At 35.3% G+C, this 27851-nt stretch overlaps 1 protein-coding gene across 7 annotated transcripts; it reads left to right on the top strand.

Moving 5' to 3' along the window:
* The first annotated feature begins 302 nt into the window (after positions 1–302).
* LOC115981625 (protein CHROMATIN REMODELING 5) lies at positions 303–27311 on the top strand. Of its 7 annotated transcripts, none has more exons than XM_031103947.1 (32): positions 303–644; positions 1491–1533; positions 1673–2352; positions 2455–2522; positions 6022–6459; positions 9934–10158; positions 10285–10368; positions 11445–11504; positions 11640–11743; positions 12020–12071; positions 12643–12706; positions 13802–13895; positions 14275–14362; positions 14450–14584; positions 15505–15693; positions 15788–15855; positions 16761–16854; positions 17173–17297; positions 17395–17458; positions 17698–17907; positions 19123–19365; positions 19697–19807; positions 20003–20089; positions 20311–20493; positions 20845–20925; positions 21034–21270; positions 23286–23441; positions 23558–23735; positions 23823–24004; positions 25536–25886; positions 25967–26060; positions 26298–27311. In XM_031103947.1, exons 3-32 carry the CDS (start codon positions 1713–1715, stop codon positions 26801–26803), a joined length of 5211 nt encoding a protein of 1736 aa, XP_030959807.1. In that variant the 5' UTR covers positions 303–644; positions 1491–1533; positions 1673–1712; the 3' UTR covers positions 26804–27311. The 7 variants fall into 7 exon arrangements, with proteins under 7 accessions (XP_030959807.1, XP_030959800.1, XP_030959776.1 ...); XM_031103940.1 differs by having other exon boundaries at positions 1431–1533; XM_031103954.1 differs by lacking the exon at positions 303–644 and adding an exon at positions 729–1381.
* The last annotated feature ends 540 nt before the right edge of the window (positions 27312–27851 follow it).

Here is a 27851-nt window from a genome sequence, read left to right as displayed (position 1 = left end):
TAAAAAATAAAAATGAATTTTAGTCAAATTTAAATAGTATAATTTATGTTTTGACATTTTTTTTTGATAAAAAATTAAAAAAATTAAAGAAAAAAAAGTAAAAAAGAGTTACATTTTTCATTTTGTTATAAAAAAAAAAAGAAAAAAGAAAAAAAAAAAAGAAAGTTAAAAAAATGTGAGAGATAGGGAAAAATTTAGAGAGAGAAAACCACTATAAACACGTTTCTCCAGAGAAAATCAAATACACTCACCCCTTAACCCTTTACCCACAATCTAAAGATTTTTCCCCAAATACCCTATATCTCTCTCTCTCTCTCTCTCTCTCTAAACAAAATTACTTTCTCTCTCTACAAAATTATTTTTCTCTCTCTCTCCCTCTGTCTCTGGCACACACCATCGTCATCTTCGACGATTAATCCAAACAAAACAAAACAAAAAAAAAAAAAACCCCTAATTTTCTTTTTAAATCCAACCGTTAATTCTCACCTCTTCGGCGCATCTCAGCCGTCGACGAATCTCAAAACCCGCCCCGAAATTTTGACCCGAACCCGGAACCAAAAAAACAAATTCGGATTGTCCCATTTTCCGTTTATTTTCTTCGCCGGCGATTCGGTGACCCGGCGAGTTCTTCTAAGTTAAACGAGGTGCGCACGATTGTTAACCTGCGCACCTTCTTTCAATCTCTCTTATAAACCTGTATTGTTTATTTATAGTTAAGCTCATGTAGAAAAGAAATTTAAAAAAAAAAAAATTTAAAGGTTAGCGTTGTGTTATGGTTTTTCGATTATATCGGATTCTATATTTTTTCGCGTTCGATTCGTTTCGGCTTTTGAAAATTAGGGTTTCGATTTGGGGTATTGTGATTTGTGTTCGTTAGGGTTTGTGGTTTTTTTTTTTTTTTGAAAGGGGTTTTAGCGGTTAATTTCGTTGGGTTTTGAGAATTCGGTATTCGATCTATTGCTTTGTTCCGTTTGATTCGTTTTCGCTCCCTTGGTTTGTTTTTTTTTGCATTCGTGAGTTTTTCGATAATTTGGATCGGGTTTTGATGAATATTGCGATTGCAATGAGTTCGAAATTCGAGTGTGTTCGGTGTTCCTCGTTTGAACTGTTTTGTGACAGTTTTTATTGATTCTGTGTTTTAGTTTAGGGTTTGAATTTGATGGGAGAATGTTGTTTTCGTGATATTTAGTTCGGATGGTTCTTCGAGCTAAGGTTACACTTGGGGATGAGTATTCAGTGTTTGGTTTCTGAGAAAATTGAATCAACTTATTGAGATTAATCATTATTTGGGATTCCTGAGAAGTTGTGAGGTTCAGGTGTTTGTTTTTTGAATACATGCTCTCTTTGTTATTTGGTTCTGACCTACATTCTACTGTAATTTGTAAGTTTTTGAGTGATTAATGGCTGAAATATTCATTTTGTTTATTCAGGTTCTTGAAAGTGTCTGGGGATTCTACTGACTAGCCTTTGCATGCTTGCTTTTTACTCAGGCCTTTTTCGGGAGATTTTTGGAGACAAAAACTGAGGCACTAGGTGTTTACTTGAAGCTTTCTTTATTTGAAATCTTACTCTTTATAGTGAGGAGGAGATTGAGTTAAATATGCTACATAGAGGGTACATGTGAAAGGATGGCCTTTTTTAGGAACTATACTAATGAAACAGTTTCACACAGTGTTCTGGAAGAAAAAGGCCAGGAACAGAGTGAAGACAGGATGAGGAGCTCAGTAGGGAATGGGGATGTTGATGCGACTTCGAGTGATAGAGAATTTGATATAAACCTGGATGTGCAGTATCAAAGTGAAGCTGAAGCGGTTGGTGCTGATAGGCTGCAAAATGAGGAAGCTGTTAATGATGTTAATACGAGAACGTCCAATTTCCAACCAACTTCAAGGAGAATGGCTATGGCAGGAAAATGGGGTTCAACCTTTTGGAAGGACTGCCAACCTATGACTCGGGGTGGCTCTGATTCTGGGCAGGATTCTAAAAGTGGGTCCGAGTATAGAAATGCAGAAGGGGTGGAAGACAATTCATCAGATGGCAGGGAAGATAGATTAGAGTCAGAAGATGATGATAGGCAAAAGGAAGTGGGCAAGGGTCACAAGGTCCACTCCGATGTCCCTGCAGATGAGATGTTATCTGATGAATACTATGAGCAGGATGGGGAAGAGCAGAGTGACTCAATGCACTATAGAGGGTTTCATCATTCCGTTGGGCCAAATTCTAGGCCACAATCAAAGCCTGTTGCTATTAGTAGCCACGTGAAAAGGAATTCTAGAGCTTTGAATGACAATGATGCAGATGATGACGACAATAATGATGACGCTGATTACGATGAAGAGGATGAGGCAGATGGTAATTTGTTTTACATTGTTGTTTTGTCTAATTGATTATTGCTGTAGTGTCACTATTCACTTGGGGAGTTGACACTAAATTTATGTTGTTTTTTGCATGCAGAGGATGACCCTGATGATGCAGACTTTGAACCTGATTCTGGTGTCACAATTGGTCGCACAGGGAACAAGGTTATTTTAATTTTATTGTCATAGTTGCTATAAGTATTGGTTCATTATAATGCATTTTTTTTTTCGAAGTAGGAATATGGTAATAGATCTGACTTTTTACTTATTGAAAATTAACAAACTGACAAGGCATGATGATGTCCCCTTACCATTTTTCCTTGTAGTCCTTTCTTTAGTTCATATGGTTTAACATCTGTGAATATAGCTGGTTTTGCCTCCCATCCCCAACTATTGAGTTATAAAAAAAAGTGAATATAGCAGGTTTTGGCTCTAGTAAAATTTTTTCCCTGCTAGCAGATACTTCTTTTGGATTGAATTGAGAAAAAAATTATTTAAAGTTTGTTTCATTCTGGTACAAGTCTGAGTGAACCTTGTAAGCTGTCATAATCTATTTAGTCAAAGTGGTTTTTACATTCTAGTCCCTGGTATTGGGACTATGACTTTGTTTTTGTTGTAGTAACATATGTAGTAGTATTGGTATAATATAACAATGTCAAAATTGTTAACATTTGAGGAATAGGTCTAAGCATGTAATTGATTTTGGGATTTATCCTTTTTAGGTCAATATGCTAAATTTTTTATTCATGTGGGTTGTGCTGAGCAGCTGGTGCCTGCACTTAAGACCCGTCTGGTTGTTGGGATGCTGTTGATGTCTTGTTCAATTTGTTACTTATTTTTAATTGTTTTATGCATCCATCAAGGCTTACATTTACGTGTTCATTTTTGTTTGGGCTTGCAGTGTCTGGTTTAAATTTATACTTCCAGTTAGAAAAGAAGTTGTTAGGAGAGGGATATTGTGATTAGTGGACTGTATTATTAGAGGAAGAAACTTACTACTTTGTTTGAACCTTTTGATGCTTTTATTGTATAATGATTAATGTATGGTCTCACATAGGTGCTGTGTTTAATAACCTGACTTCTGCAACTACAACTTGGTATGTAAAGATCAATATTCTGATGTAGACTACGATCAATTTCCAAATCTGTTAGGATGTGGATTTTTCGTTATATTTGATACAAGCATTTAGGATAACATAAAATTTTTTTTATAAGAATAATTTTATTGAAAAAAGAATGCTACATGCAAAAAAAGGCATGAAGGAGCCAAAAAATAAACCTGCAAAGATACTAGATGTTATGTACAAGAAGAAAGGGAATCTATAAACAATGAAATGGAATCACTAAATGTAAATCCCCAAGCTCAAGATCAATCAAACAAAGTGCCTAAAAAAAAAGACTAGAAGCTGTTTGATTGAGCCCTCCTAATCCTCGAGTGTACAATTATTACGCTCTCTCTAAATGCTCCACAACAAACGTAGCGGAACCAAATTCCAAATATTCTACAAATGTTTCCCCAATTGACTCCCCCCCGCCCCCCCCCCTTCTGGGGGACCGCCAGAAGATCAATCTCTCTATCTGGTAAATCCCAGGATACCCTGAATGTTCTGAAAACAAAGATTTATAAGTGATGAGCCTCCCAACAATGGATCAATGATCCACTGTCTCCTCACTACATTGGCACATGTAAACACCAATCCACTGTAGTATATCCTCTCCTCCTTAGGTTATCACCAATGAGTATCTTTCGCCAAGCTGCCCTTCACACTCCAAATACTCTTCCAAGTGAAAGAGACAGAAGAAGACCCCTCAGAATATTATAAAAAGAGTGAATGTCAAAATCTCCATTTGTTTTCAACTTTTACGTCACTTGGTCACCACCATCAGTTAGAGGAGTGTGAGACTATAAGATGAAGAAAATCTGCCACGGACTCCAGCTCCCAATCATAAATTTTGATGAAACCTTATGTTACTTACCAAATTTTTTTTTTTGATGAAACCTTACATCCCAGCTCCGCCTCTATATTCAGTCTCATCAATAAGGACTCCATTAAAGCCTCTTTATTTATGGCATTCTCATACAAGACCGGGAAAGCCACTTTGAGTGATTGGTCACCACACCAACAATCATGCCAAAAAATTACTGAATTTCCCATACCCACCTCAAAACAAATACACTGGCTGTAAAGGCCACAACCATACTGGCCCCTAGCCAGATTTGAGTACCATTCCCCCCTTCTTCCCCAAATTTTAAGGCCACCACATGCATCAATAACTGTGTCACCCCCACCACAAACTGGCACAATCATTGCCCCAATAAGGCTTTATTGATAGTGGTAAGCTTCCTTATCCCTAATCCACCATTAGCAATGGGAGTGCGCACTGTATCCCATCCCACCAAATGGAGTTTAAAATCTTCCCTCATGCCACTCCATAAGAAGTCTCTCTTTAATTTTTCAATCCTATAACAGAATTTTTCATGACACTTGTTAGGAAAGTCTAAAAATTGTCTAGATGCTTTATTGATTGTGGTAAGCTTCCTTATCCCTAATCCACCATTAGCAATAGGAGTGCGCACTGTATCCCATCCCACCAAATGGAGTTTAAACTCGTCCCTCATGTCACTCCATAAGAAGTCTCTCTTTAATTTTTCAATCCTATAACAGAAATTTTTATGACACTTGTTAGGAATGTCTAAAAATTGTCCAGATTAAAATGTGCCTACTTTACTCTTGCTGCTCAAACTTTAGGTTAACTTGCTCAGTGAAATTTTTTGGACTTTGATATACAGAACCTTGTAAATTTCATTATTCTAGGAAATATTCCCCAGTAGTGAGCTGGAAAATATAGGTGGAAAGTTATAAATAATAAGGAAACTTTTTTTTTTTTGGGCTAAGAATGAAAAATTTTATTAGAAAAAAGCAACCCTAGTGTACACTGGTGGTGTACTAAGAGAGAAGTGCAATCAAATCAAAATACAATGAATAAGGAAATGAAAAATTTTGATCTATATTTGTAATTTTTAATCTTGTTTGTTCATTTTTGTTGTTCTGTCATACTATATGCTATATAAGTGCATTTTGCGATTTACCGATGCCTGCTCAGTGGGGGTGTGTAGGCACCTGAGGTTTACTATAGGTTACCTCAATCTTATGCATATTTGATGTTAATTAGGTCATAATAAGTTCTAATAGCATTGCAAACAAAAATCAGTTTGAGGATAGTAGACATGATGTCCTTTCTACTAGATTCAGATGCTATGCATGTTTATGTTTTTGTCTTTGTCTGACAAGATAGGATTCTTGCATTGTTGCCAATGAGATCTAGCTTAATCCTCTTGTGGAGAGTGAGATCTTCAAAGCCGCTGGGTGTTTGTTTAACTTCTCAATTAAAAAAAAAAAAAGAATTCTTGCATTTTCGATGACATATTCTTTATGTATTGATATATTTCCTGCTTGATTATCAAACGCATCATATTAATTATTATGATTTTTTTTTTTGTTAGGAGTTTTTTTTTTTGGGGGGGGGGGGGTTGTTATGTTATGTGGAACTTAAATTTGGTTTTTGATTTTGTTTCCTGCTGGTTCCGGGTACTAATATAGATTCTGTATTTTTAGTTGTCTGTTATGTTTGTGGACTTATCAAGTTCTATTTAATGATACAGCATAAAGATTGGGATGGTGAAGATTCTGATGAAGATGATGACAGTGTTGATGATATAGAAGGTTCAGATGAAGATGATTCCTATTATGCAAAGAAACCTAAGGGTAGGCAACAAGGTAAAGTTGGACGTAATATAAGGTCCACTAGAGACCATAAATCATATCGTGCATCTAGTCGACAGAGGAGAATGAAATCATCATTTGAAGAGGAAGAGTCCTCGGCAGAGGACTCTGACAATGACAGTGATGAGGCTTTTAAAAGCATGACAAGGAGAGGTGTAAATCTCCGTAAAAATGGTGGCCGGTCCACCGTGTCAACAAATAAATCTGGACGAAACAGTGAGGTCCGTACTTCTAGTAGGTCAGTTCGAAAGGTATCATATGTTGAAAGTGAAGAAAGTGAAGAAGTTGATGAAGGCAAAAAGAAAAAGGGCCAAAAGGTGTGGTCTACTTATAGTGTTAATTACATGCATTCACCTGACAGCTATAAGTATTTTCTCTTTTGTTTATATCTTTTGACTTGTGTTTGATTTAAATTTTGCTGTATCTGCACTTTAGGAGTAAAATGAGATCTTGTTATAGGGCTCTTTCATGGTGTAAGCCAGTTTTTTTTGGTGATATTAATTAAAGCCAAATACTTCTTTAAGCTTGCAAAGGATATGTGAGGGCTCTTCATAGGGTCTTTTGGTCTTTTATGATGATGTCTCTCCCTCTCTATCCCCTAGTGGTTTTGAAGAGGGCTGGGTTTTAGGTTATCATATAAGCAATCTAGCTGCTGGATGATTTCCCCTTATGACGGTTGGAAATTTTCTTTTTTAGCTTCTGCTTAAGGTATTCTTTTTTTGCAGAAAAAATTGTCTAAATTTTTTGCACAACATTGATGGAATGAAATAGTAATTTTGTTAACTAGAGTTTCAGTAATGTAAAATAGCTTTGTCACATTTTGTTATTTATACCATGTATAGCTGCTGGACGATTTTCCCTTATGACTGTTGGAAATTTGCTTTTTTAGCTTCTGCTTAAGTTATTATTTTTTTGCAGAAAAAGATTGTCTCAATTTTTTGCACAACATTGATGGAATGAAATAGTAATTTTGTTAACTAGAATTTCAGTAATGTAAAATAGCTTTGTCACGTTTTGTTATTTATACCATGTATATTTTTTCTCCTTTGGATGACATTAAAGTACCTACTTGACTAGTTATTTTGTAATTTTGCTGAGGATTAGGCTAGCGGTTAGTGAAACACTGCTAGAAAATTTGGATGTTTTTATACATTGTTTCTATGATGAAACAGTTTGTGATCTAAAATTGAGGGGAAAAGAGAATTACAGATTGGTGTTGCTGAAGCACTATTTAATGTGAAATGTTGACCTTATTTTTGCTATTTATTTAATATACATTTTTATATCTACCTTTGAAATTAAACATCAGAATGTTTTACCTAGTTAGCGCCTTTACCATTAGTGGTGATGTTGATGGTTTGTTTGTTTGTTCTTTTTTTTTTTTTTTTGAAAGGATGGTTTGTTTGTTCTGAATGATATATATATGCTGGTGAATTTACCTGGAGCTTATCAGTGAGGCACTATCAACTTTATAAAGTAGAGGCTGAGATGGATCTGTTGATAAGAAATAAGGCAGGATTGGTAGGCATGTTTTAGACAGATCCTTACTTATTAAAAAAAAAAAACGTTTTAGACAGATCCAAGGAACTTTGTATTGCAAATTGGTGTTTTGAAGTGGAATATCTGATGGTTATGTCAAGTGAATTCCCTCCCATCCACCTGCTTAAGAAAGAGAAAAGACTAGTTTCTGGTGTTTAGATCATCCAGTTGATTTTGCAAAGTTACCTTCTTTTTACTCTGTAGAAGCCCAATATAGTAGCTCCTCTTTTCCCTCTTTGATTATTTGGCAATTTAAAGTGCTTTTGAAAAGGAAGCCTTTGCTTAGGTTGATTGTCTAGGAAAAAAGGTAAATGCTACCAATGTTCTTCAGATCAGAGGAATCTCCTCCTGGTCTTTCCAAGATATATAGTTTCTTCATTTGGTTTGAGATGACATGTTTGATCAGCTTTCTGTTGGATTGTGGAGAAGTCCACTGGATATTGGCTTCTTTGTGATGATTAAAAATTTTTTTTTTTTTTTGGAAAGTATGCTGTGTTGGATCCGTTGGGGAGATCCAATACTTTTTTTGTTTCAGCTAGTTGTCAAAAAATTGGTGGTGTCTCTTTAGCAAATGTGATGTAGGTTTTTAGTCATGATATGTTGGAAGCAATGTGTACTAACAAACAACTGTTTGATGGGGAATGCACTGGATACAGCTGATATGGGTTTGATAAGCACTGTATGTATCCTTTAACAGTCTAACTTGAAAATAATCTTTTTAGAAGCAGACATGTCTAAAACTAGCGGAGCTTAGTTGTTGGATATGCATTTTATAGAATGGAGGTCCAAATTAATTACTCGTCTGAAATTTAGTAATAATTTTTTTTTTGGTTGACTATTAGCGATTATCAAATGGATGAAACATTGATGAACCACAGGTCTAAAGATCTAACTTGTTTCCGAAAAATAAAAAATAGAAAAGTAATGAGAAGTAATTAATTTATACACCATAATTATTATGCAGTCTGCTGATCTTTGAGTTGTGGCTTCTGCTGTCTGGAAATAATTAGGCTGGAAGCCTACTTGCATTGTTGCCTATTATTCCCTTTGAAGCCATCTTGTGTAGCTTTTAAAATATTTTGACCTGCTCAATCTAATCAATGTTGTTAGCTTTATGTGTCTGTGTGTTCTTCTCTCTTTTGTGGTTAGGTTTTGAAGTAGGAAAAATTAGCAAATTTGGCTGTGGCAGGTTAAGAAATTAAGATCTTGGGTAGTGTTGTGATAGAGAAAGGACATGAGGCTTTATGGTTTTGATAGGTCAGAGGAAGGGCTTGACTTGGGGTTGTAAGGAGGAAGGAAAAGTGTTTAGGTTTGGATTAACAGTACCTGTGAACAGTATCACGAGAAGGAGAAGAAATCATGAGAAGGAGAATAAAAGAGAGAAGAGGAAGGGAGAAAATGAACTACAACACCAATGTGCCTCAATATTAATGAACTCCATTTATTCTCGAGTACATTGAACATAAATATACTCTTTCTTGTACTAGTAGTAGTAGGTCTCCTAGTTTGACTAGGTTAAACTAAAATCCTAATATGGGAATAACTGATAAAGGACTAACTTGGACCCAAAGAAAAGAAAAGTTAAGGTACATAGAATGTTCTAGAAAATTCTAGACTTAACTAAATTACCAATATCACTTTAATTTGTAGGGTTGCAGAAATTATAGTTCTGCCCCTGAATACAAAATTGACCATAACTTATTAAATTAAAATCCAAGTTAAAAAATGTTTCAACCCTAGGACGCATATAACTAGAGTTTTGAAACCACACAACTTTTACTTCATTTGGACTTCACATCTGGGACCTATAAAACAAACACTGAATAGACGAATTTGGGAAGTAGTAACAAATTAATTTTCCATGCTTGTGTGCTAAAAAAAATTTAATTTTCAACGGCTGCATCAGTTTTCCATGCTTGTGTGCTAAACTATGAAATTTTGAAGTGTGAAATGCTTAGGAACACTGCTCCATAGACCCCAGGGCAAAGTCAAAGGTAAAAGTTATAAATTATTTGGAGTTGAAATTCCTTACACTAGTTGTGATGTGTCTATGATCTTGTTTGCAGAGTTGTGTTGTTTATTAATTGAATACTCTGGACTCTTCCAATCTGATGATAATTTACTTTTGTTTTGTGCACATCTATGTGTTTACTGGATAGCTTACTGTGCAATGGTTTCTTTTGGATCATTTCATGAATTTGTTTTTATGTATGAGATTCTAAGGTGTTCCAAATTCTAAATTACATCTTTAGGAGGAAATTGAAGAAGAGGATGGTGACTGCATTGAGAAGGTTCTGTGGCATCAGCCAAAGGGCACGGCTGAAGATGCTCTAAGGAACAATAGATCAACGGAGCCTGTTCTGTGGAGCCACTTGTACGATACTGAGCCAGATTGGAATGAGATTGAATTCTTGATAAAATGGAAAGGCCAATCTCATTTGCACTGTCAGTGGAAGTCATTTTCTGAGCTACAAAATGTATGCCTTTTGTTCTTCCTATTGGTTGTGAGTAATGTGCTAATGGTGTAATTAGTTTTATGCTTTCTGTTGTCAATTGTTATTCACATGTGCAGCTCTGTGCTTTTTGTGTATGTGAGTTTGCAGCTTAGTGGTTTTAAGAAAGTTTTAAATTACACGAAAAAGGTGATGGAGGATGTTAGATACAGGAAGGCAATCTCACGCGAGGAGGTAATATTCTGAGTTTTAGAGTTCCTTTATTTTAATAGCAGAGCAAGATTTATGAAGTATGTTTGGTATTTTGATTTATAAACAATTGCAAGCAGAGACACACAAACTGGAAAGAAACAAATGCTCAAAATGTTTGTGAGGTCATGTTACTCATGTATGCATATGAACATGTTATAGGAACATTTTGGTAATTTGCTTTGAGTTGCTACTTTCTGTTTCTTTTTCTGTGAATCTGGTTCACTGAACTGGCTTCCTCAGAACAAGATGCTAAACAATTTGTCATGCTAGCAACATGGGCATACACAAGTTTCTTTGGCAATGTCGTTAATATGTCTGTCTTGAGAGTTCAAGCTGTGTTTTGTGCTTTTTTTGCTATGGACCGATTTACACTATTTTTGGTCTGTAGATTATTGTTGACTTTTAATTTTGTGACATATTGGATTTCACTGTCTTGAGTTTTTGAAAGGACAAAAAAGGTTGAACAACAATGTATTGCTGTGTTGGCTTTTGACTTATGATATGATTAATAGCTAGGTAATAGGTGAATTCTGACATATAAGTCTTTCTATTCCTCTCTCTTGGTAACTCTTTACAATCTAAATGAGGCCTAGCTATTTTTTGATGTCAGATATTGATCAATAAATTTTAGCTTGCTCACATGTATACCTTTATAGTGACACTAAGGTACTTAGCTACCTGTATGGGAGTTCATAGCCATAAAACCTTTTTGGTGTGTTATTGTCCATTTACTTTATGAACTCTCTATGTAATGGTCTCTGCATGGGTGAGAATTATTACTTACTATAGGCCAAGAGCCTTAGCTCAACTGGTTGGCACCCCCTGGTGTTTCCAGTTGACACATCCTGGGTTCAAATCCCACCACCCCCAACTATTGAATAGTCAAAAAAAGAAAAAAAAAAAAAAGAATTATTACTTACTGCAGATATGATTTTTTCGAAGTTATATAACAGTTCCGGATTCCTATGAAGTTCTGTGCTCATGAAATTCAGTATATTAATTTCCTTCACGTGATTTAATTTATCATTTTCATTTTCTGGTTCTGTTTTACCTGTTAGATTGAGGTAAATGATGTGAGCAAGGAAATGGACTTAGATCTCATCAAGCAAAATAGTCAGGTTTGTTTTCCTGCTTTCGTTTTTTTTTTTTTAATCTTTACTTTCCTTTCTATTGTCAAATAATTTGTTTTAAATTTGATTTTTTTTTAATTTATTTTTTTATTTTTATAAATGGTTTCCACATCTATTTTTCAGGTGGAGAGAATTATTGCAGACCGAATCAGTAAAGATAGTTCTGGCAATGTCATACCAGAGTATTTAGTTAAGTGGCAAGGATTGTCTTATGCTGAAGCAACATGGTAATCTGGACAAGAATATTGTGCAATGATACTTGTTTGTACTATATACTCTTTTTATTGCTTTGGCCAATGAGCTTTAGCTTAAATGGCATCTTCTCTCCCCATTTGAATGGGATGGAGGACGTGATTTTGGTTCATGGGTGCATTGTAGTGCTCGTTTTGGGGTTTTTGTTTGTTTCTTTTGGTCACTGGTTTGTTCATTTTTTACGTGTTCATCATTTTTATTTGTAAAGTAAGAACTGGAATGCTTATATTTAAATTTATATATGGTATCAGGGAGAAGGATGTTGATATCGCATTTGCTCAAGAATCCATTGATGAGTACAAGGTATTATGTGTTTTAAATTGTCTTCTTGGTTTTAATTTTCAATGATTGTGAAAGAGCATGCCTACATTTCCCTTTGTTTAATTTCTTTTATTTGTTGATTTTTTGGACCTCATGAGTGTCCATTTGTAATTCTTTAAGGGCACTCATTGACATTCCTTATTTCTATTTACAGCCTTCTGATTTTCTAAAAGACAAGCAGTGTCAATGGCTTGTTTTAAATATAGTATGTGTAGGGTTCATATTGATTCAGGTGTTTTTTTTGGGGATGGACCATTTAGTGGTTCACTCGTTAACAAAAAAATGGAATAGTATCAAAGCTTTTAGTCTGTGTTTGATGCTTTGGAATCCAGAACTGAAGTTAGGGCTTTGAAATATTGTGACTTGATATTTTCTTTGCTTTATTTCTTCCCCTTTTTGTTCCTAATTAAGTGCTTCTCACAGCTCTCTTGTCAGCATCAATCATTAAGCTTTGTTTGATCTGTTACTGTTTATTATATGAGCAAATGCACAGGAACCCGTGCACAAAGGGTTTTATATTTACTAAAGGTTGTGGTTTTATATCTGTGAGTAGGCTCGTGAGGCTGCAATGGCTGTACAAGGGAAAATGGTGGATTTCCAGCGCAAGAAGAGCAAAGGTTAGTATTTTTTGGTCCTTGCCAATGAGTTAAAGCAAATGGCTCCTCCTCCCCCTTGTAAGAATAAGGTGGAAGGTAAGATTGTGAGTTCAAGTTGTATCTTACCAATAAAAAAGTATTTTTTGGTCCTTGGAGCTTGCATCACATGATCTCTAACAAGTAGCTGCTGTGAACTGCTAATAAGTTTTACACATACACACACAAGTGTTTTTTGATAAATACATACACACACAAGTGTGTGTGTATATATATATATATATTTATGTATGTATGTATGTGGTATTTATTCTTTTTAGTCCTTTTTTCATTTTTGGGATGTCCCAAATGTTTTTCTACTTTCTAAAAGTATTATGCACTGTTTATGCATCTAAAAGTATTATCCAAGTGCTGTCTTATCCTGTAAGTTGGATTTAGATTTCCATTGGAAAGGTTACTGATGTTATTAGGATTTTTATAACGTAAGTAAGTGTTTCAGGCATTTATATTGTCTTATCAATATAAATTGGTAATAGCACACCTTTCCCTTGGAAATTGGTGTGACGATCGAAGGTCCCTCCTAGGGTGGCCTTCTTTCCTTGGGCTGTTTCTCTAGGGAAGATATTATCCTTTGAAAATCTTTGGAAGAGAGGTATTATCATTTTAGATTGGTGCTGCATGTGTAAAAGGTGTGGGGAGTCTGTGGACTACCTTCTTTATCATTGTCCAATGGCTTACGAGCTGTGGACAATGGCTTTTTGTTTATTTAGGCTCCCTGAGTACACCCCCGGCCCTGGTGTTCTTTCTTTTGTTTTTTCAATAAAATCTTTCGTTACTTGTAAAAATATATATATATATATATATTGATAATAATTTCTATCTGTGTATTTTCAATAGATTTTGGGGAGGTTGAAGTATTTAACATTTTGTTTTTCTTTCCTGCCACAAACAGTTTCTGGTAACAGCCTTAGTTCTTTTTAATTGAAGTTGTATTATTTCATCCCTTCATCGTCCCATAAGTTTTCAATTTTCTCTTTATGTATGTAGATTTTTTCCCCCTATTTTGCAGCATGCGAATGACATAAAAATTATAAATTAATCTAAATTTTTAATTTTTAGCAAGCCTAAGGAAGCTTGACGAACAGCCTGAATGGTTGAAGGGAGGAAAGCTTCGTGATTATCAGCTTGAGGGTTTGAATTTTCTTGTTAACAGGTATATGTTCTCTAATTTTCAACTCATGATATGAAGCTGTTTTTTCTCCAGACATTGCTAGAGTGGACAAATGCTTTGGGTGTTTTTAATTTTAATTCTTTGACGGATTTGTTAGATAGTTGTACTTTCTTTGCTTTATATATATATATATATTTCCTCTCCACCAACCTCCCCCCCCCCCCCCCCCCGGTTTCCTTAGTACACTGCCTGTGTGCTTTAGTTCTCTACAGTTTAAAGATTGCTTTTATTTTATTTTATTTTTTTCTTTGGTTTTTTTTTTTTTGTTTTGTTTTTCACCTCTCTTTAAACTGAAAAATGGTTTTGTTAGAATATGCTTGCTCTTGTATGTGTTCTAATTGGTTTCTCTTTCATGTGCCAGTTGGAGGAATGATACAAATGTAATCTTAGCTGATGAAATGGGTCTTGGGAAAACTGTTCAGTCAGTTTCCATGCTTGGTTTTTTACAGGTGAACTTATTCTTCATTTTGCTGATGACATGATAGAACTCTGCAGTCATTAGTCATATTTAGTGTTAATAAGTATTTTTCTTACAGAATGCTCAACAAATCCATGGGCCTTTTCTTGTTGTTGTACCATTATCTACTTTGTCAAACTGGGCAAAAGAATTTAGGAAGTGGCTTCCTGATATGAATGTTATTGTATATGTTGGTACCCGCGCAAGCCGAGAGGTTAGTTATACTTCTGGATATGTATGTTTGATGTATTTACTAGGATAGGATGCAAAAGTTTTTGATAGGCATGATATATCTGTGATTGTTAGCGGTGACATTTTTTGCCAAATATTTCTTCTAGGTAAAGATAGTTGTAGTTTTCAAATGATAAAGTTGGTTTATGTTGATACTTATCAAAAAAAAAAAAGTTGGTTTATGTTGATGAGTTGTTTAGTGAGTGTACTATTAGAGCTTGCTCGTCCAATTGGTACATATAATATGACTTACAATATCAGCACAGTGATACACATTTTGGCATGCCTTTTTGCACACTGTTTGATATTTGACCATAATTTCAAGTTTGGTCCCCAAGCTGTCTTGCTTTGTGGAGTTAGTGATTCTTTTTTGGGGGGGTTCAAGTGATAGCTCAACATGGCATCCTTTGTGGTGTCTCGTGTCTAGTTTGAACCCCACCTCCCCCGTCCCCCACTATCTACCTTTTAAAAAAATTAGTGAATTTCTTTCTCCTATGACATTTATGATAAAATAATGGTAGATCAGCTCGGGAAAACGACTGATTATAAAAAAGAAGTGGATGTTATGTCATATGTCGTTTGATTCTTGAATGCAAGACAAAATTTTGGTTCCGATTGTTGTAACTTGTATTGCTTGATGGTGCATGTGAATGTCAAATCTCCCTGGCAATCATTAATATTATAATTGATGGGACTTTGCATCATGATGGTAGTCATGACAGATCACAATTACTGATTGTTCTCTTTCCTTTAAATAATTGAGAAAGCTTAAGGTGGAGGCTATATGCCTCTTGTATTTAGCTGATTCATATCTGCATTAAGGACTATATATTTGGCCTGTGTTTAGATATTCTCATCATATTTTTTATAGTTAATTGTTTTTGTCTGGCTATATGATTGCAGGTTTGTCAGCAATATGAATTTTACAATGAAAAAGTTGGGCGGAATATAAAATTTAATGCAATTTTGACTACATATGAAGTAGTTCTGAAGGATAAGGCTGTTCTCTCGAAGATCAAATGGAATTATCTGATGGTTGATGAAGCTCATAGGTTAAAGAATAGTGAGGCACAATTGTACACAACCCTTTCGGTATGCTAAATTCTCCAATGAATTTGAATGATTGACATATATATTTACATTTTAATTTAATTTGGATGGTTTTGGATTGCCCTGCTGTGTTCAGGAATTTAGCACCAAGAACAAGTTGCTTATCACTGGAACTCCTTTACAAAACAGTGTGGAAGAACTATGGTATTGAATTTTCTCTTCATATTAGAAAGGGCATTGCATTTTTTGCATGCTGGTTTATTTAATTCTTAACTTCTTACTGAATATGCACTAATGCTGATAACAAATGTATTGCGAGGCAAATAAATAACTTTTCAACTATAGTTTAGCATATTCTGATGCATGTGCAATTGCCATTCTTTTTCTTTCTTTTGTTGGGGGGTGGCAATTGCATATGCATGTCCTAGTGACTTGGTGGAAGACTCATTCTCCTTATCACTTTGACATAGAAATATTTCATGCTTCCTGTTTTTGGTCTTAGCACTGTGTTCTGAAACTTTTGATCCTATTGTGTCTCATATCTTCTACTCAGATGAGAATCAGTTCTTGTCGGTTCATCTGTACTGAATGTAAACTGCAGGGGTTTAATCTTGGCTTGTTATATTAGCCTTTTGTAATTATAAAATGAGTTTTTATTTATCATAAAAAAATTAGAACATGAGTTTTACCTTCTCTAATCGCTTTCTGCACTAACAAATGCTTTGTTTTATTTTGTCCTTAATGCCTTCTAGGTTTTTGTTCATAGTTATTTTTATCCAACCTTACCGGCTACCACATTACTTCCTTAAGATCCTATAGTGTGTTTTCTATAGATAATAAATATTGCATAAATGTTTTGTTGTTCTGTTTATTCTAACCTCCCCAAACGATGGGGAACTAGATCTCATTAGTGTGATATTGTTGATTTTTTACCAACAAAAAAGAAAAGAAAAGATATTGTTGATTTTTTTTTGTAACGATCTGTGAGCCAGTATGAGATTGCTTTTGACTGTAAACAAAATTTTAGGAAAGCAACAAGCAGTTATTTGCTATTATTGGTACCAATGTTATTCATCGTTTTGCTTATTTGCAACCCTTTTTTGCTATAGGGCTTTGCTTCACTTCCTTGACCATGAGAAGTTCAAGAGTAAGGATGATTTTGTTCAGAATTACAAGAATCTCAGCTCATTCAATGAGAATGAGGTGCAATTTACACTCTTCATCACATGTTCATTTACATTACCTGCTTATCTCAATATGTATTTTTATTTTTATACAAGATAGAAATTCTACTTTAGCCTAATCTAAGTGTATATGTGTGTGAAGTTCCCTCCTAGAGACTTGAACTCCAGTCCTTTCCCCCCACACCCCACAAGCACTAATGCTTGTGGAGTGACCATCGCACCAAGGGTGTGTGGTGGTATCTCAATATGTATTTAATTATTTGAAAAACATTAATTTGTCTTTACCTTAAATATTTATTCATATTATTATTATTTTTTATGGATTATCTTATTGTAGCTTGCTAATCTTCATACGGAATTGAGGCCTCATATTCTCCGAAGAGTTATAAAGGATGTAGAGAAGTCTTTGCCTCCAAAAATTGAGCGTATTCTTCGGCTTGAAATGTCCCCTCTTCAGAAGCAGTAAGTGCTATTATCAGCTTGCAGTGAAGTTTTACCCTTCCAATCATGCCATCTGAATTCACTATCTGCACACCTGGTGCTGGTTGCATTTATCTAGGTACTACAAGTGGATTTTGGAACGCAACTTTCATGACCTGAACAAAGGAGTTCGTGGGAATCAGGTTATTATACACTTTAGCTTTATATGGTTTTAAGGCTTGAACACCATTTATCATTACTATAAGAAACATCTCTGTATGTCCCGTAAAAGGTCTCCGTCATAATTTTATAGCATTAGTAATTAAAAGTAAGAATGCATTGTGTGGCATAAAACTGACTGAATCTGTAATTGGTTCAATAATGCCTGTTTGCTTGTTAACTATATAAAAATTGGCACATACTTATATTCTCTCCTTTCCAGGTTTCACTTTTAAATATTGTGGTAGAGTTGAAGAAATGCTGCAATCATCCTTTCCTGTTTGAAAGTGCGGACCATGGTTATGGTGGGGACTCAAGAAATGATGGCAGTAAACTGGAGAGAATTATCTTAAGCAGCGGGAAGCTAGTCATACTTGATAAGCTACTTGTTAGATTACATGAGACAAAGCATCGTGTTCTGATTTTTTCCCAGGTTTGTTTTCCGGAATAATTGCTTTGAATTTGTAGCTTAAGAATTTACAAGAAGCTATAATATAAAAAAAAAAAAAATAACTTACAAGAAGCTATGAATAGTCTGTTGTTTTACCTTGTAGTTTTGTTTTGTTGAGTCTTCATATCTTTGCATGTAGATAGGCTAATCAGCAGGATAAATTATCTTGACCTGTTGTGCATGGATATCTATATGGTGTTTCTTAGCTACTTAGATATTAGTTGAACTATTTTGGAAGTATCAGAAATATGTTTTGTAAGTGATCAATCAAGTATCAGGTAATTGTTCTGTTAGTGTAGAAGTGACATATTGGCTTATGCAGATTCCCTGTATCATCTAAGGCATGTGATTTGCCTACCTGACTGGAAGTTTTTCTTGAGACTAATAATTGGCTTACCTGATTTATAAGTCAGTTATCATGGATTCTAGATGAACTTATTGGGAGCTGAACAAGTTGCATGCAAATGTGCACCAATGTTGGTTTCTGTTTGTTACTTATTTTCTACCAATCAAACTAAACAAAAATGTGTCATTTTATTTGTCCCACGTTGATGAGGTTAGGGGTGTAAATAGCTGTCAATGGGAGCACAGTTTCTGTGTATATGTATTTTGGCATTGGGAATGAAAATGCCGTCTTTCATAATAAAGCAAGCTCGAGTTGATGATACTGTTGTTAGGTGGCTGTTTTTGCCAGCTGGAGCTACTTTTATTAAATGGATTGTTAGGGTATGATCTCTTAAAGGGAGTGCAGTAGTGCACTGGTTTATGATAAGAGGTCACTGTTTGGGTATGATTCTTGAAGGGAGTGCAGTTGGATTCTGACAAGAGATGGAGAATAGTTTTAGAATTAACATATTAAAAGGGGTTTTATTGGTTACATGTTATATTTTCATTAGTAGTAGTAAATTCCACAAGTGTCCCCCCCCAAACAACAACACAAAAAAAAAAAAAAAACCCTTCAAAGTTATTTTGAATTTATGTCTTCCTAAGAATTTTCATTTAAAGTTGTTCAATTTAGATAGTTTTATAATTGACTGACGTTCTTAGGTACCATCCTGTATTGACATTGCACTGAGATTGTTAATGAGTTATGATTGTGTTGATGATAGTTGTGTGACTTGTGTCAGATTCTGAACTAGTATTGAGTGTTTGCACGCATCAAAGTGATCTGAGTCATGGTTACATGATTTATTGTAGATGGTCAGAATGCTGGATATACTAGCAGAGTATATGTCGCTTAGAGGGTTTCAGTTTCAGAGGCTTGATGGTAGTACAAAGTCTGAGTTACGCCAGCAGGCAATGGATCATTTTAATGCTCCTGGGAGTGATGATTTCTGCTTCCTTCTTTCAACTCGGGCAGGTGGCCTGGGTATCAACCTTGCAACGGCTGACACAGTTATAATATTTGATTCAGACTGGAATCCCCAAAATGACTTACAGGTTTGTACTGGATGAAATCTCTCTTCCTGTTGTCTTGTGATTATGTCATTGGGCTTCATGCTTCTTGATTATGATTAATAGTGGACATGTTCATTCAGATGATTGTCGTATGGTCTTTGTTTGATTGATGGCTGTAACGCCAGGATACTTGAGTTCCAATTTCTTGGAGTTGCTAGACTCTTGTAATCTGTCTTAATTGAACATCTCCAGTACGCATCTTGTGTACTGGGATGTGCCTTTCTTCATATTAATAAAGTTTCTTATTTACTTATAAAAAAATAGCAGATATGTTCAATCGTGTTGTTTACTATTATTATTTGTTTTGCATCAGGCAATGAGTAGAGCTCATAGAATTGGACAACAAGAAGTTGTTAACATCTATAGATTTGTTACAAGCAAAAGTGTTGAGGAAGATATCCTGGAGCGAGCCAAGAAAAAAATGGTATACTGCACAAAAACGTTTTAAATTGTTTAATTCCTTTTTTGCCAGTTATTCTTAGATGCATTAGTTAGTGTCTGTGAGCGTGTAAACATTATAATCTTTACCAATGTTCATGCATTTTACGTGAATCTTTTTTTTTCCTCAGAAATTTGAGATAATAATTTTACATGTTCTTGTCTTATGTGTCCTCTATAGGTTCTTGACCATTTGGTGATCCAAAAATTAAATGCAGAGGGCAGATTGGAGAAGAAAGAATCGAAAAAAGCGAGTTTCTTTGACAAAGTAAGGACATTTGTTACAATAAGATTATCGAAATTTCATTGGATTACATGGTAACTTTGAAGCAGAAACACAAGAAGTTTATGAGCTTATAAGCTTCCATTTGTAGCTCAATTCTTTTTTCTTGGGCCTTAATGCAACCTTCGGAATTTTACTTTGTAGTGACTGCTGTACTTTTTGTCCTTTGGCAGAATTGATATATCTTGTATTTTTCATGATTGCAGAATGAGCTATCGGCTATCTTAAGGTTTGGAGCAGAGGAACTTTTTAAGGAAGACAAGAATGATGAAGAAAGCAAGAAGAAACTTTTAAGCATGGATATTGATGAAATTCTTGAAAGAGCAGAGAAAGTTGAAGAGAAGGAACCTGGTGGAGAGCAAGGGAATGAATTGTTGAGTGCTTTTAAGGCAAGATTATAAAACCATTTTCTTGGTGGCTAAATCTTGGTCGTTCTCCTCCTAGTAACTTTGACATTTTTTTGTTAGCCAGTGACTGCTAGCTCTAATGGTACCTCCTTCCCTTATAAGGATAGGATGGGTAGGGTTAGGTCATAGTTCCAAGGCACTGAATGTGTGTGTAATGTAGTAATGTAAAAAAATACTTCATTTAAATAACTTTGCCCTCTTCTAGTGTTTTGGGGTCGGGAGCAATATGTGGGTTCATTTAAATAGCTTTTCCCTCCTCTAGGCTTTTAAATCCGGACATAGAGTCATTAATGATTTTTAGAACCCTTTATATACTTATTTGTTTACATCCAGGTTGCCAATTTCGGTAGTGCTGAAGATGATGGGAGCTTTTGGAGTCGTTGGATAAAGCCAGAAGCAATAGCCCACGCTGAAGTATGTGCTTTGACTGTGATAACCTTTTTGTGTTTTGCTTGTTACACTTATGAGTTCTTTCTTCATTTTTGGAATCTCTTAATCATTTAGACATTTGTTCTCCTTCAGGATGCTCTAGTTCCTCGTGCTGCAAGAAATACCAAAAGCTATGCAGAGGCTAACCAACCTGAGATGAGTAATAAAAGGAAAAAGAAAGGACCTGAGCATCAGGAGAGATCGCAGAAACGACGTAGAGCTGATTATTCAGTGCCAGCAGTACCAATGATCGAGGGAGCTACTTTTCAAGTGAGAAGATGGTCTTATGGGAATTTGTCTAAAAGAGACGCATTGCGTTTTTCTCGTGCGGTAAAGTTCTATTGATATTCTTACAAACTCTATGCCTTGTGTTTCACTACACCTTATATTAATTTATTTTGGATTGTCTAGAGCAAGTTCATATTGTGCCCTTGATAGTTTGGCCACCTTAATATCAGTATATTTACAATTTTTATTTGTAACATGATGATAGAGATTTTTATATATATATAAAAAAAAGATTGTGTTTTATCTACCATTTAAAGTTTTTTCTTGATTTACAGAGGGTCCATTATTTCTTTTTTGGTAGGTCATCCTGATTCAGTTGTTTGTATTTGGATATACTAGCTATCATTACATTATTTATTTGTTGAAAAATCCAGCTGTTATATCAACTTCAAATTTTTTATCCTATGATGTCAAGGCTGTTGATCGTATACCATATTAAATTGTTTTTTACTGTAAATAATTTAGCTTGGGAGTTTATATACGTTAGATTATTGTGGTGATGGGTCCTTTTATTTGGAAGTTTTTAGATTCTATACCTAGGTGATGGGTCCATCCTATTGTTTGGAAGTCATTGCTTTTGGGATCTTGCTACATGTGGAATTATGGGGTGACATGATAAAGTTACTTTCTGCAGTTTTGGGTCTGGGATATCCAATATGCATTTTCTTTAATATACTTAATGTAAGCAACTCCCTTTCTCTTTTACTGGCTTTCTCCATTCCTGCACCTTTTTGCCATGAACATTGAGGGGGAAGGGGGGGCACCATTTGCCTGTTTTCACTGTTAATATTGAATGAACTAGTGTGTAACAGATCAGGAGAGCATAGCTTTTTTTGTTTGACTCAGCTACAGAAGCTGTTTTGTTGTATGAGATGCTGTGTATCAGTTTCAGTTACCAATACCAATTGTTACTCGTTAATGTGCACATGGCGAATTTAGTTGTAATTACAATGAAAGAGGACAAAAAAAATATTCATATTATTCACCTTATTGATGAGTATGGCTATATGTTTTGGGAAAATGTTTTTGGAGCTTTTGAGTCTTCTTCTACCTCTCTATTCTCTCTCTATTTTAAATAATTTTTCTTTGGGGGTATTGTTTGTGTTTGAGTTTAATGTTTGTTTTGGGGGTCTTTTTTATTGCTGCTTTCAATCTTGGCATAGCTGGTGTAACAACTCAAGGAAAGGCACTAGTCACATTTGAATTGTGCCTCAAAAAGACTAATCTAGTCACAATTAAGGCTCATTGTAGTTTTTTATAAAGCTCAGATCAACTTAGTATATACTTGACTTAGCACACACTCACACAACTCACACTTAACTAATTCAATAAAAATCTAGAGCATTACAATCTCCCCCACTTAAATTCTCGACTTCCTCGTCAGGGCCCAAGTTGTGGGTATTGTGGTCGAGCCCACACTATGTTACTAGGTTGGCTCTGGTACCATTTGTAATGACCAAGGAAAAACACTTGTTAGATCTACACTATACCCTAAAAGGACTATTCTTATCACAATTGAGGCTTCCTGTAATTGTTTACAAAGCTCAGACCAACCCAATATATGCTCAATGTGCGATTCAACACACTCAACTAATTCAATGTCAATCTGGGGCATCACAGCCAGCCTGTTTACTTGTGATTCAAATCTTCATCTTACACTATGTTAGCATGAATGAATATGTTCTTAATGACATCACTTCCTAATCTGTGAAGCATGCATATTATAATTTTTATCCTCTTTTAGCCCCAAGCTTTATAATCTATGAAGTTTTAGTATTACTTTATTAAGGAGGTAATTTAAGGGAATTTGTGGATTTCCAACCTTAGTCTTTTGGAACAAAAGTGCATCAGATTTTGAAGTGGCAATCCAGCATCACGATTTGCTAGGGTAGTAGCTAGGTATGATAATTTGTGCTAGATGTTCAAGGATTGTAGTCATATGGCAATGAGTGTGTTATTTATAGTCTTTGGACATGATAGCTGGAAATTGTATTACTTTGCTCTGTTATGGCAAAGCTCTAATTGTCAAATTTCTCCCACCATTAAAAAAAAATTAGGTCATGAAATTTGGAAATCAGAGCCAAATCAGCTTCATAGCTGAGGAGGTTGGGGGTGCAGTTGGAGCAGCTCCACCCGAAGCACAGATTGAACTCTTCGATGCTTTGATTGATGGATGTAAAGAAGCAGTTGAAGTAGAAATCCTGGACCCAAAGGTTGGCCTTAGACTTATTCTTTTGTTTCTGTTTCTGTTTTTGTTTTGAATGCTTTGCGTACTTTTTGTCTTGTTTGCTCTTGTAATCTAACAAATTTATATGGTAATTATTGATAGGGGCCTTTGTTGGATTTCTTTGGTGTTCCTGTGAAGGCTAATGATCTTATCACTCGTGTTCAAGAGCTTCAACTCCTAGCGAAGCGCATTAGTCGCTATGAAGATCCCATTGCCCAATTCCGGGTTTTGACGTACCTCAAACCTTCAAACTGGTCCAAAGGTTGCGGCTGGAATCAGAGTATGTGTTTCTCCTCCCATTGTACTAATTTTTTCATTTCTTTCCATTATATCGTGATTTCAAAGAATGTTTTTCGGTTTCTGATAGTTGATGATGCAAGATTGCTTCTGGGAATATACTACCATGGTTTTGGCAATTGGGAAAAGATAAGGTTAGATGAAAGGCTTGGCCTTATGAAGAAGATTGCTCCGGTGGAACTTCAACACCATGAAACCTTTTTACCACGTGCTCCAAATTTGAGAGACCGTGCTAATGCTCTTCTAGAAATGGTAGGCAATCTTTAGCATGTCTATAGATTTGTTGGCCTTTTTCTTTCAATATTTGCTCAACATATAACCATCACTAGTTTCAATAAAATTTCCTTTTTTGAGCTTCAATTGTGAATATGCTGCTCTGGCATTAGGGGTATAAACATCAGAAGTGTTTATAAAATTATCCTTTTCTTGCTTAATGTGTCCCTGTTGGGGGGTAAGTGTTAAATTGTGGATAATCTCATAAGTTCAGTATCAGATTGCTAGGGAGCTTCAGTTGTTCATGTTCTCTTTATTTGGGGTTTAGTGAGTGATGCAGAACACAAGAATAAAATGGGAGATAAAAGGGGAACAAAAGGAACAACAAAACAAATCCTAAGCTTCCCCACCTAGAACATGCCTGCAAACCCTAGGCATCACCACCTAGGAGATATATTCTTAAATCATCATAATATTCTTATTCAAATTGTATTGCCTTTCACCATTACAGGAGTGCCAGTCAAATAGGTTTTAGGGATTATACTAATATGGAAAACGTCTAATCAAATCCCTTAAAACCTTCAACATTAATAATCAAATTCAAAAATAAAAAAAATAAAAAAATTGCAAATTAAAAAAAATAAAATCTTGGTTCCCTGCATTAGTGAGTGATCTTTGAAGGTTATTGGTGTGTTATTTTGTTGGAAAGGTTCGTTTCAAAGACATACCGACAGATTGATTTGGAATGATGCTACTCCTAACAAAGTTTTTCTCCAAACTAGTTTGGAGAGAAACTTTTCAAACTTTTCATATATCTTTTTTTGGTGTGAATTTTAAAATTTAACCGTTGAATTTCATGTTCCTTATGTTCTTAACATGCATATCAAATTTTGTTTAAATTGGATATTATTTACTATTTGGTCAATAAACTTATTTTTTATACACAATTTTAAATCATAAAAATTTGAAATTTTAACATTTGTTTGATGAGATATCAATTGATCTTTGATCTTCTTTAAATTTTACATGCAAGAAGAATATAGTAAGAACATGCAACTTAACGGTTAGATTTTCAAAATTCACATTCAATATAGATATATATGAGGAGTTTGTAGAGTTTCACTCCAAACTAGTTTGGAGAGACTTTGTTTTTCTGCTTGTATATTTTAGGTGAACCTTTTGCTTATGTATTGTAGACTTCGGGATTTTCTTCAGTCTAATAGAATTTGTTTATCACAACATCAAAACAAAATCCATAGTGATAAGATCGGAATCCTGAAGAATGTGGCCGCACATATCATCTTGCTGTCATTTATTTCATGCAAACTTGAATGTGCCCGTTTCTGTAAAATATGCTGATATCTATTATAGAATGAACACCACTTTTTTCTTCATGTGTTCAACTGGCACCTCCTCCCCTAATGAGTTATAGGTGGAGGGTGAGGTGGGTTCAAGACCCATTGGGTATGTGTATAACTTACCAATAAAAAAAAAATCACTTTTTGCTTCATGTTAGTATTATTTTGGTTCATGAATTGCATGAACTGATGACTAGGACTTCTGTTGCCAGGAACTTGCAGTTCTTGGAAAGAAAGCAAATGCTAAAGTGGGTCGTAAAACTTCTAAGAAGGAGAGGGAAAATCTTCTGAACACCTCAATCTCTCGTGGCCGGGCTAAGAAAGGAAAGCCTGGATCTCCCAAACTCAATGTTCAAATGAACAAAGGAAGACCTCAGAAACCCATGAAACTTGAACCTTTAGTAAAAGAGGAGGGCGAAATGTCGGACAATGAAGAAGTATATGAGCAGTTCAAGGAAGTGAAATGGATGGAATGGTGTGAAGATGTCATGGTTGACGAAATAAAAACCCTGAAACGTCTTCAGAGGTTGCAGACCACTAGTGCTGATCTCCCAAAGGAAAAGGTACATATTAGTTTTAATTTTTCATTCTTCATTTGTCATTTTTTATCTTTGACTTTATGTTTCATTATCTTCTTCTTCAGGTGCTTTCAAAAATTCGGAATTACTTGCAGCTTCTAGGCCGAAGGATAGATCAAATTGTTTTAGAACATGAGGAGGAACCGTATAAACAAGATAGTAAGTGTTTCTTTATCCTTCATATATTAGTGTGACTGATTTATGTTGCTTTTCAATCTAAATTTGGGTCTGTAAGTGATTCTCATTTGCTCTTGTGAGTGTACAGTGCCATTTTCCAATTTTTTTTCTCCCCGAAAATAATAGATGACTCTGTTTTTATGTTATAGTAGTTAATGATCTGTTCTCTTTTGTTCCAAATTTAATCTGATGTTTACAATGTGGTTATTCAATTTTCAGGGATGACCATGCGACTTTGGAACTATGTCTCTACCTTTTCAAATCTCTCTGGTGAGAGGCTTCATCAAATTTACTCAAAACTTAGACAGGAGCAGGATGAGGAGGGAGCGGTTGGCCCTTCCCATGTTAATGGATCCACACATGGTCCTATTGGCCAAGACGGTGACCCCAATTATTTTCCTCCTTTCCATCGGCAATTTGAGAGGACAAGAGGGTTCAAAAATATGAGTAACTCTCAAGTGTCAGAACCAGTTGTCAAGGGTTTTGATACAGGGAAATTTGAAGCATGGAAACGAAGGAGAAGAGCAGAAACTGATAATCATATCCAAGTTCAGCCCCCAGCTCTAAGACCTATGAGTAATGGTGCTCGGGTAGCTGATCCAAATTCATTGGGGATTCTTGGGGCTGGACCATCTGACAACAGACATTTGGGTGGTGAGAAGCCTTTTAGGATGCGTCAGACTGGTTTCCCTCCGAGGCAAGGTTTCTCATCTGGTATCAAGTAGTCTTCATGCTCTCTATGGGAGGGGAGCACAGCTGATTTGAGAATCATGGCTATTTGCTCACTTGGTGGCAACTGCTTCAGCCATTATATATTCTCCCTGGAATTTTTTTCACCCAAGGGAATAAGTGGTTCAGATTCCTATTAGGTATCCTGCGGCTGATCTCAGAAGTATTCATCAAATGGGAAAGTATTCATCAAATGGGAATTTGCATCCACCGTTCATCAAAGCTGGCTGATGACGAGAGAGCCAAAAATGCTCTATTTTGTGCAAGGTTCGAGGAGTCTTGCTGCCAATTTTTTTCTTCTTTTGAAGAGTTCAGTAATTTGTTCTCGTAAATAGTGAAAAAAATATCAGAAAAAGGATTTACCCCATTCAATATATACACACATTAGAAGAGCCTGTTATATGTAATATGCCTTTGAAAATTGTACATTATCAAATTTTGCAAAAAATTTTGAATGACTTGTTCAGGCCATTTTTTATTTCCATTTGTCCATAAGAAGGTTGATGTTTTTTCGTAGTTTTTCAAATTGTCTTTTGTAGCGGCTCTCGCTAGAATATGATGTTGCAGCTTTGCACCAAGACCTATATCAGTGTTTGTATGCACAATATACACTACTAATAACTATAGGTCTTGGGGCAAAGCTGCATCATATTCTATCATAATGTCTTGGTTTGTGTTTATGTTTTTGCCTTTTATCTCTCTGGCTGAAATATGGCTTTGACATGCACTTTGAACAATGGATGTTAAAGATTTCTAGGAAAACAAGAGCGAAGAACAAAGTGCCTGTCTTGGGGGCAAGTTTTACTTGGAGATTCGAAATTCAAGATTTGCAATGTTTGTCGAATTGATAAATTCAGTCTCCTATTCATATGGTATGGAATTTGTTTATTGTGGCGGAAATGAATTTAGTTTTGATTTGTAAACTGTTTATATTAGAAGTTGAACTGGGTAGATCTGTAACACTTTCATAACAGTTTGGATTTCATTAGTTGCTCCATCTGTGTGATTCAGATGTATTCAGTTTCTTCTGTCTTTATTAGCTTT

Source organism: Quercus lobata, chromosome 1 (assembly GCF_001633185.2).
Source record: "Quercus lobata isolate SW786 chromosome 1, ValleyOak3.0 Primary Assembly, whole genome shotgun sequence".
Classification (NCBI taxonomy): Eukaryota; Viridiplantae; Streptophyta; class Magnoliopsida; order Fagales; family Fagaceae; genus Quercus; species Quercus lobata.
Note: the sequence above shows the minus strand (reverse complement) of the source record. Positions and strands in the feature narration are given on the sequence as shown.

Coding starts and splice junctions, on each gene's coding strand:
- LOC115981625 (XM_031103916.1), top strand. CDS start 1,629: ATGGCCTTTTTTAGGAACTATACTAATGAAACAGTTTCACACAGTGTT. Junction 2,523..6,021: donor TTGGTCGCACAGGGAACAAG/GTTATTTTAATT, acceptor TTAATGATACAG/CATAAAGATTGGGATGGTGA. Junction 6,460..9,933: donor AAAAGAAAAAGGGCCAAAAG/GTGTGGTCTACT, acceptor TTACATCTTTAG/GAGGAAATTGAAGAAGAGGA.